General features: G+C 32.6%; 3 protein-coding genes across 5 annotated transcripts in view; all 3 read right to left on the bottom strand.

Annotated features, from left to right (window-relative positions):
- Nucleotides 1-685: 685 nt before the first annotated feature.
- Nucleotides 686-3,620, bottom strand: LOC145317977 (solute carrier family 35 member E2A-like). Its single transcript, XM_080159269.1, has 4 exons — nucleotides 3,183-3,620; nucleotides 2,450-2,586; nucleotides 1,727-1,910; nucleotides 686-1,408 (listed from the first exon to the last, which is right to left on the bottom strand). The coding sequence occupies exons 1-4, from the start codon at nucleotides 3,337-3,339 to the stop codon at nucleotides 825-827; spliced, it is 1,062 nt and encodes a 353-aa protein (XP_080015395.1). The 5' UTR covers nucleotides 3,340-3,620; the 3' UTR covers nucleotides 686-824.
- Nucleotides 3,614-6,907, bottom strand: LOC145317978 (uncharacterized). 2 transcript variants are annotated; one of them, XR_013879168.1, is made up of 5 exons: nucleotides 6,738-6,907; nucleotides 6,406-6,486; nucleotides 5,762-5,960; nucleotides 4,484-4,772; nucleotides 4,066-4,229 (listed from the first exon to the last, which is right to left on the bottom strand). XR_013879168.1 is itself a non-coding variant. In XM_080159270.1 (4 exons), the coding sequence occupies exons 1-4, from the start codon at nucleotides 6,863-6,865 to the stop codon at nucleotides 4,578-4,580; spliced, it is 603 nt and encodes a 200-aa protein (XP_080015396.1). In that variant the 5' UTR covers nucleotides 6,866-6,871; the 3' UTR covers nucleotides 3,614-4,577. The 2 variants fall into 2 exon arrangements, 1 of the variants encoding a protein (XP_080015396.1); XM_080159270.1 differs by having other exon boundaries at nucleotides 3,614-4,772; nucleotides 6,738-6,871.
- Nucleotides 6,865-8,243, bottom strand: part of Rhau (ATP-dependent RNA helicase Rhau) — a 19,880-nt gene continuing 18,501 nt past the window's right edge. For both annotated transcript variants that reach the window (XM_080159266.1, XM_080159267.1), the window contains 2 exons: nucleotides 7,278-7,400; nucleotides 6,865-7,106 (listed from right to left, as the gene is read on the bottom strand). In XM_080159266.1, the coding sequence (XP_080015392.1) occupies nucleotides 6,998-7,106; nucleotides 7,278-7,400 (232 nt within the window). In that variant the 3' untranslated portion in view covers nucleotides 6,865-6,997. The remainder of the gene's footprint in view (nucleotides 7,107-7,277; nucleotides 7,401-8,243) is intronic.

Genomic DNA, 8,243 nt, shown 5'->3' with positions numbered 1-8,243 from the left:
TATACAATATACTTTTAAGAAAAAAAAACAAGCTAACCATTTAAATTTTCATGCAATAAAAAACTATAAATATGATAATAAGTGCTAAAATGTTAGAAATTTTTATATGGTTAAGATGGGTGATACTTAAACCTAGAATTGGCAATCGGAATTAGATTCAAAATAATCTGCCAATATTTTGACCAATCTTGATCTAAAATATGATATATAATCCAATTTTTAAAGCTCTGATTTGTTTTAGTTCGATTTTGGGTCAAACAATAAAAATCCAAAATATTATCCATTGCCAATTGGCTTTACTGGTAAAAACATATGGTAACATAAAGTAGCTAGGCTACTTTTAAATACATGTACAATCTGTTTAGAACAAATTAATATAAAATAAATTAAGAAATTTAAGTTGCAGCGAAAAAACAGGAAATGTTGAATAGATTTGCAACATAAATAAAGTTTAAAATATTGATTATAAAACATAATAAACAATCTTTACAAAAATTATAAAGAAAAGAGACAATATAAAAATTTTGCTATCAGAAAATCCATAAAGATTATCTTACTTTGATTTTTCAAGAAAATCATAAATTTCAGTAAACGAAATTTATGTAAGCTAATAATATAACTTTTAACAACACATTATTTAAACAATATAAACATAGGTATTCAACTTCAATAATCCTTCAACAATAAGAAATTAAATAAAAAAAAGTATAAAAACTGTTAATGGAAAATCATTGTAGTTAAAACAATAAAAGGCAAATTACCCAAAAATGCAAAAAATTGAATAATACTAAAAATCACAAATTGTATAAAAGTGTTGTGTGTCGCTATACCTTGGCTACTTCCAGCTTAACTCCCAATGCTCTCTTTTTCTCTCCATCAACATTCAGAGCCTTATTATAAAGCAAAACTCCAAAAATAACTATTATCGTACCAAGGCCGGACAAAAAGGTGACCTCGTTGCCGAACAGGATGACCGAGGTCCAGATGAGGAAGGCACGCTTACCAGTGTTGGCCACGCTGTGGGTCACCGGGCTGATGTAGTCCATCAACACGTAGGCAGATATGGTTTGATAATGGAAAAATATCCCGTTCAGGACAAGGCACATGAACATGGTGGAGTCCGTCGTGGCCATCACCTTGTCCCAGTCCATCAGGAGGCCACAGGTAGGAATGGTAACGACAAGACTGGCCAGGCTCGTGTAGAACTGCAGCTCGGCAGCCGTATAGTTGTAAGTTTCGTCGGACAGCAACATTTTGGAATAAACATTTTGGCAACATTCGCTGATGTTTGTTAACAAGGCCGCGGTGAAGCCGGGCAGATTGTAGCTGAGCTCATTAGCTGAACACAGGGCCAATCCACCCATAACAGGTATAAGGCTAAGCTTCACATATAAACCAGTCTTAGATCCTAAAAAAACAGTTATTTATTTATTAGGGTACCTAAATGTTTTCATTGTCAAATTGGAGCAAGAAGCAGGATCTAAAGGGATAAGACAATGGTCGATGTACATCCCAAATAATAATACATCAAATTACCCCTTCTGTAGATAAGAATCAGTGTTTTAAACGTTTGTACACCCAATTTAATAAACCAAGCAATCAAAATTCAATATAAGTCCCCAAAAATGTGAATAAGAAAACGTTATCATAAAACTTTGGGTACTAGTATAATAAACAGTCCAATGTCTCTCCCTCCCTGAGCAAGAAGTATGATATTTTTGCTTACCCAATATGATTCTAGAAATGACGACAGTAAACGCCGGAGCCGAACTCTTCACCGTCTCGGTGAAGCTGACCGCCACAAAGTTGAGAGCTACGAGCCCCAGGAGAACTGTTGTGAATCTCATGCCACCAATGATGACCATGTGCTTAGCAAATCCAGCGGGCTTGCTGGACAATGACATGCTTGCCTGAACAGATTTCAATATTCAAAATTAAACATTATCAATTATTATTTTAACTTTTGGGAGATTCTTTGCGGGGATAAATTAAAGTTAGAGAGGAAGAATTGCTTATATAATATATTATAGGATATTAAATTACAATAATAAAGTTTACAGAATCAGATATTAAATATCTCAAATTTTCATGGATTCATTTTGACGTCTTTTGAAAACTAAATTGTAGTTATACAATACATACATGTAAGTTGAGTAAAAAAATAATAACTTTCAAGATAATTCTTATACAAAAGTAACAGGATGTCTAGTCTACTGTCTGTTGCTTAAGATATCACTAACCGTTGGATCAATTGGGTTTTCCTTTACAGTCAGCTTCTCATATGTCCATGGAAGAGGAAATTAAAAATCCCCCCCCCCCCCACATTCATTCCCTCCAGTGCTCCTTGAGGCCTTAAGTGCCATATATAAAAAAGCGATTATATCAAAGATGTACAACCGAACAAAGCAAGTCATAGAACGCTTATTAACTAAATATTTTTTTGCCTGACCTTTGGTCCCATGCCACAGGGGTGCCACATCTGAATATAGCCACACACCAGGGTCAGGACCATCTGCATGCTCCCCAGCAGGGTCGCATCACCATCTCTGTAGCTCAGGATATACTTGTTCATAAACAACGTACATCCTTAATTTTTTTTAAAGATTACTCTTGAGCCTAATTTGCATAATAAAAGGATAGGTTATCAACTTATCTTAAATATTATTCAAAAGTCTAAAACAATTAAAGTAGTACTCAAATGTCATTTTTAAGTCAAACAAAAATTCAATAGGTTAAAAGGGGAATATTTCAGGGAGGATAAGGACATTGGGCTGTTTATTCCCTTAAGTTTTATAATAACGTTTTCTCATTGGTTGGCTTAGCAACTTTGGGGACTTCTACTGATCTATCATTGGTTGGTTCATTAAGTTGAATGTCTAAATGCTTCAACCACTAATTGTAATCTACAAAAGGGCAAATTTTATTTTTTATTATTTGGACTCTACATCAATTTATCGGCCATTGTCTTATCCCTTTAGATCCCTGAGAATAATTATCACATGTGAACGAGAGTTAATGATTTTGACAACATGGTGGGGGGGGGGGGGGGGGGGGCAGATAGGTGGTTTATTAAACCTATACATAATTTTGCTACCAATGACACAATTACGTAAGAAATAAGTTAAGTTTTGATCATCAAAATGAAATAAATATTCTAAATATGCACTAAAAAAATTAACTACCTGAGAAAAAATACCAGAGAAACAAAAACAGTAAAGCTCGAACATTTTTAAGCCCAGAATCCGTGGTTCTACCAGCCTTGGACATTTTACCATCAACACTTGACACTACCTTCTTCTTATCAATTAATTGTAAATTTTCATCATCAGACACAGCCATTTTGATAACAACAGCAAGGAGAATTCAACAGATATGAAAGGTCACAAACTGAAAAACGTCCACTAAGTAAATGAAACATTTGGAGGATTTTTCTTTAACACCTGTTTATAGTTTTAACTTCTAATTAAGGTTTGTTTGTGTCACTAGTATTTACAAGTTATATAAATTCTATAATTTGTTATGTGTATTAAAATTCAAGTTCTACTTTAGTAAAATATTGTGCAGAACATCTGTTATGCTTGTAATAAATACACCTGTTTCTTAAGCATTGTTGTCTGAAACAAAAAAAAATATTTCTTAAACTTTTTATGTTTTATAACATAATGGATCTAATAACAATAGATGTTAGATAAATTTTAAAAAATAAACGACTACCTAGTCAAAAAATTACAATCGATAATAAGTCTATTTTAATGTCCTTAAAAATGTAACTATTACTTTTAGCAAAAAAGACAATAAGGTAAAAAATAAAGAAAAGGTTTTTTCTTAATCAAATACGAATTATGCATTTGAAAAATCTTTAATCCAATGTTTTTTAAGTATCATTATAGGTATACAATCAGGTACAAGAGATATTAACAGGGCTCGGCAGCTGCGCCGAAAAGGCGCCAAAACCTCAAATTTCAACCAGTTTTGATGCTTTATAAAATAAGTTGAAAAGAGGGATTTCCATATTTAGGACAAGTTTAGACTTCTAGATGATTTTTAAAACTGTTAAAAGGTTGATTTTCCTAAGGTTTACAGGCGCCTGACGCGCGGCTGCCGAGCCCTGGATATTAATATACAATCGTTAATATAACAATGGTATTTCTAAAAACATAGTTATATAAGACTAATTAATGAAATTGCAAACTTTATGATAATATAACTTTTATGTTTTAATGAGCTTACTTTTAAATACATGAATACTGCTATCTATTAAGATTTTATAACGTTAGTCTAGGTTAGCACCCCAGCCCCCCAAAATGTTGAAAGACTAGAAATTGAAAACAATGTATTGCAGGCGATATTCTGCAATTGAACATGAACAAAAGTGAAAACAGATGAGAGAATTAACATAATCTTACATGTTGAAAAATATTTTATATTTTAAAGTAAAGGCACTTTAGATTCTTTCTTTTTTAATTTTATAGTAGTAGTTTACAAGTAAAAGGATTTTAAAAACTAATTTATAATTGTCAAAATAAAAAAAGAAACAACTTGCAATTGTCACAACCCCAAAAAATTAAACAATTCTATCATAAAACTGGGCTTTTCTTTTCAGATTCATTCAACTTCATTTTTTTAGATTTATTATGTTTCCTTATTCTTTTCTTGTGTCCGAGCTTAATATTTGATCTCTTTCTGTTGGGTGCTACCCCCCTGATCTGGTCCTGGCCGACCTCCTCGTCATCTGTGGACCCAAACCCCATGTACCGCACAACTATCCGGTCCTGGTGAGAAACAAAACAATTAATGAAACAGGAAATACCCAGTGATGTAGCAGTTATTAATGGCGGCTCGATGCTAAAAAATATCACAAAAACATTCAGGCAATGGATGTAGAATATAGGGGAAAGGGAATGATATTCTGACAAACAATTCTAAAGGAAAATTTCCCCACAACCCACTTCCCTCCCCTTCTTTACCACCCCTTTTCAGTAACATGAAAAAACAAAATATACCCCCAACATACTTTAAAAGGTTTCGTGATTTTTTGTAGATTTGATTGTTAGAATAGCTACCCCTGTGTAGAATATACGTTAATGACAGGGCAAAAAATGTCGTCAACATTGTCGGTAACATGGCAGGGAGTGGTAACAAGGACATTATTAATTAATCTGTTCGTTCATCCAGTAGGGGGGAAGGGGATGGAGTAAAGGCGGTGAATTGAGGGGATCATTAATGTAGTCAGCTTCAAGTTTCTCTTTATTTGAGTACATGATAATTTTGTGTAATATCCTGTTTTTATACATGAGAATTAAAATCGAAAATTTTTTTAAACATTCTGAAGTAAAAAACTACACATTTTCACCTGTATTATTGAATTTACAACTCTTTGTTATGTTTAAATGTTTCTAGAAAACTTTGTAAGTTATACATTTACATTTTGAAAAAATAGTAATATTTATGAAAATTTTTAAAAATGCTACAAATGAGTCAAATGCAACCTTTACTTTTCATGACCTCTAATTAAACAATTTGGCGGTTTTCAAACTTTTTTGGGAAATAGACCATTTTGGTGAATTTTTTGGGGTTTGGTTAAGTAAAAGTTAGCATAGCCCCGTAGGATTATGACCCTTCAGAAAGAGTCCTATACAGTATACAATCATTAAAAAAATTTATAGAAAATTTAAAATAAGGGGGGGGGGGGGTAAGGAAAAAGGTTTACATATAACACCAACAATTTTTAAAACTTAAAATAAATTAAAAATGAGCTCACCTGCCATGATTTGACTCTGATAATTTTAGCAGCATACCATTGATTATCCCCTGGCCAGATAGCTTCACACATGTACCCTACGCGATATTTCGTCTCCAGTTCAGATCTATTTGTGCTTTTATCTACTGTTGTTGTTTCTGTCCTCCAGGGCTGGGAGAGGGCTAATTCATAGGCTTTGGTTAGAAAGTTTTCAGGTAATCTATAAACAGTAGGAAACATATTTAGTTCAATCTTTTGTAGGCAAAATAAAAGTGCTATGAGGTAAGGCAGTCTTAATATACAGATTATTTAACTATGTATAATAGTTTTTTATCGCATTGTATTATAGACAGCTTTCCATGGAAATTTAAGAGTTATAAAATGATAAGATTTAAAAAGATGATGGGCTGAATTTTATGATAATTTTATGATTTTTATTTTATTATTATTGAAAAATGTCTAGTGACCAAACATTACAACTACTTATTGTAATTTAAAAAGGAATTATTTTTTGTATCATCATTAGGATGTATATCAAATTATCGGCTATTGTCTTATCCCTTTAAATCCCTCATGTCCATTCAAACTTAAAAACATTTTTTTTATGACAGTCTAGTCAGTCACCCTGTTACTTTTATTCATAAATATGTTTGCATAGTTCCTGCCTGTGGTCTTCTCTAGGCTGTTCAATTGTATTTTTATATTTTTCACTGGCCTCCTGAGCAGCCGCCAAGGCATCAAACAAACTGTTTGAACAACAAACATTTACTAAATTAGCTTCAAATAATTTGAGAGATCAAGTGATTTTACTAAAATCAATTTCTTTCTAAAGTCCTGATTTTATTTTAGGCTTTGCTTATTATGGTGACTACCTTACTTTCAAGGAATCACAATTTCAAAATGAAATAATATGATCATCATGGAGAAACTTTTTTGGCAAGAAATTTTTTTTAAAGACAAATTAATTTTTAAATTCTTTTATAATGTTTGAAATTGCCTAGTAGTCATACACTCCATGACCCCTCCCTCCTCTTCATCAGATCCATTTTCATCTTCACTGTCCACTTCATCATTATCTATGTCCTCACCACTATCTTCTACCTCGCCCTCTTCGAATTCATACATTTTTTATCTGAAATTCACATGAATTTTAAAGAAAAAATCAGTCAAAACTTTCAACAATTAAGAATAATAGAAGTTTCTAAAGCCAATTATTGCGTAATCATTCATACTCCATTGTCCTATCCCAGGATTGTACTACTCATCCTCCTGGTCATCTCCGAACTCGACACCCTCAAGCTCAGTGTGAAGAAGCTGAATGATAATCTTGAGCATTCTCCCCGCAGGAGAGGTCCACACTGTTGGTCTGCAATAATGGATTTATTATTACTTAGATGTTACACCAGATTATCATGTTGTACTCTAATTAAGTGAAACTCGCAGTTGGCTAAAATAACCATACCATGAATTCAATATTAGACCGCTAATTATCAATATTTTCATACTTGTTCATTATATGCCATAAAAAAAAACTTGCCTTGGATCAGAAAGTTTTGATTGAATGACTAGATCAAGTTGTTTCCTTGCTGCGAGGACCACCCCTGCTGTACGCTCATCACAGTTGAATGTTACAAAATTGTCTGCGTGCACAGTTTCTAATCTTAATTAAAAAATATAAAAATACGGAATTACAATATTTCCAGGATGGTTTCAAAACCGCTTAATATCCGCAGGATTAGAACCGGTTCTCAGCCATACTGAAAAATATATGTTGTATTTTAGACAACTTTCTACGAATGATAAAATAAAAATCACAAATCTGGAATAATATTCTGTTTATATACAACAGGGGCTTTATAGACTATTTGACTTTGTTATGCTAAAACCCCCATCCCCCGCCTCCCTCCTCTAGAAGAATGACCATAAGGAACAATCTCCTTTTTCAAAACCAATAATAAATTTTTTTGAATCAAGGATAGAGGCGAAGCGACGAGAATCCTCTAAAATAGTAAGAAACTAACTATAATATGACACAATAAAAAAAGAAAATTGAAAATATTTTGATATCTTTAGAATTCTAACATTACATGGACTCATTAAATATTAAATTCTTTTCTAAACTTCATCTTTACAAAAGATATTTTCTATTGTTTTTGCTTATATAACTTTCAGCTTTTTCACAAAAATAAGTTAGTTGATCCTAAGCAAAATATTCTGTTATTTGAAGAAGTAAGGGTTTTTTGATCTCAATAACTACTGAACCGATTGGGTTCTCTCATTTAGATAAACTTCACACAGGTCCTGTTATGGTTTTAGGCTATTTCATCTTCAGATTTAAGTCTTGTAATAGATATAATATATTTTTTTTATACCATCCCTTCCCCTTCGAATGCAGAGCCTCTAGATGCTAGGGGCAAAGCCATAAGCCTATAAGCTTAAGATCTCGATTACCGCTAAACCGATTGGGCTATACTCTTCAGAGGATATTGCTTCTGGTATCATA

This window comes from Acartia tonsa, chromosome 4 (genome assembly GCF_053477335.1).
Source record: "Acartia tonsa isolate MP-2025a chromosome 4, ASM5347733v1, whole genome shotgun sequence".
Lineage (NCBI taxonomy): Eukaryota > Metazoa > Arthropoda > Copepoda > Calanoida > Acartiidae > Acartia > Acartia tonsa.
Note: the sequence above shows the minus strand (reverse complement) of the source record. Positions and strands in the feature narration are given on the sequence as shown.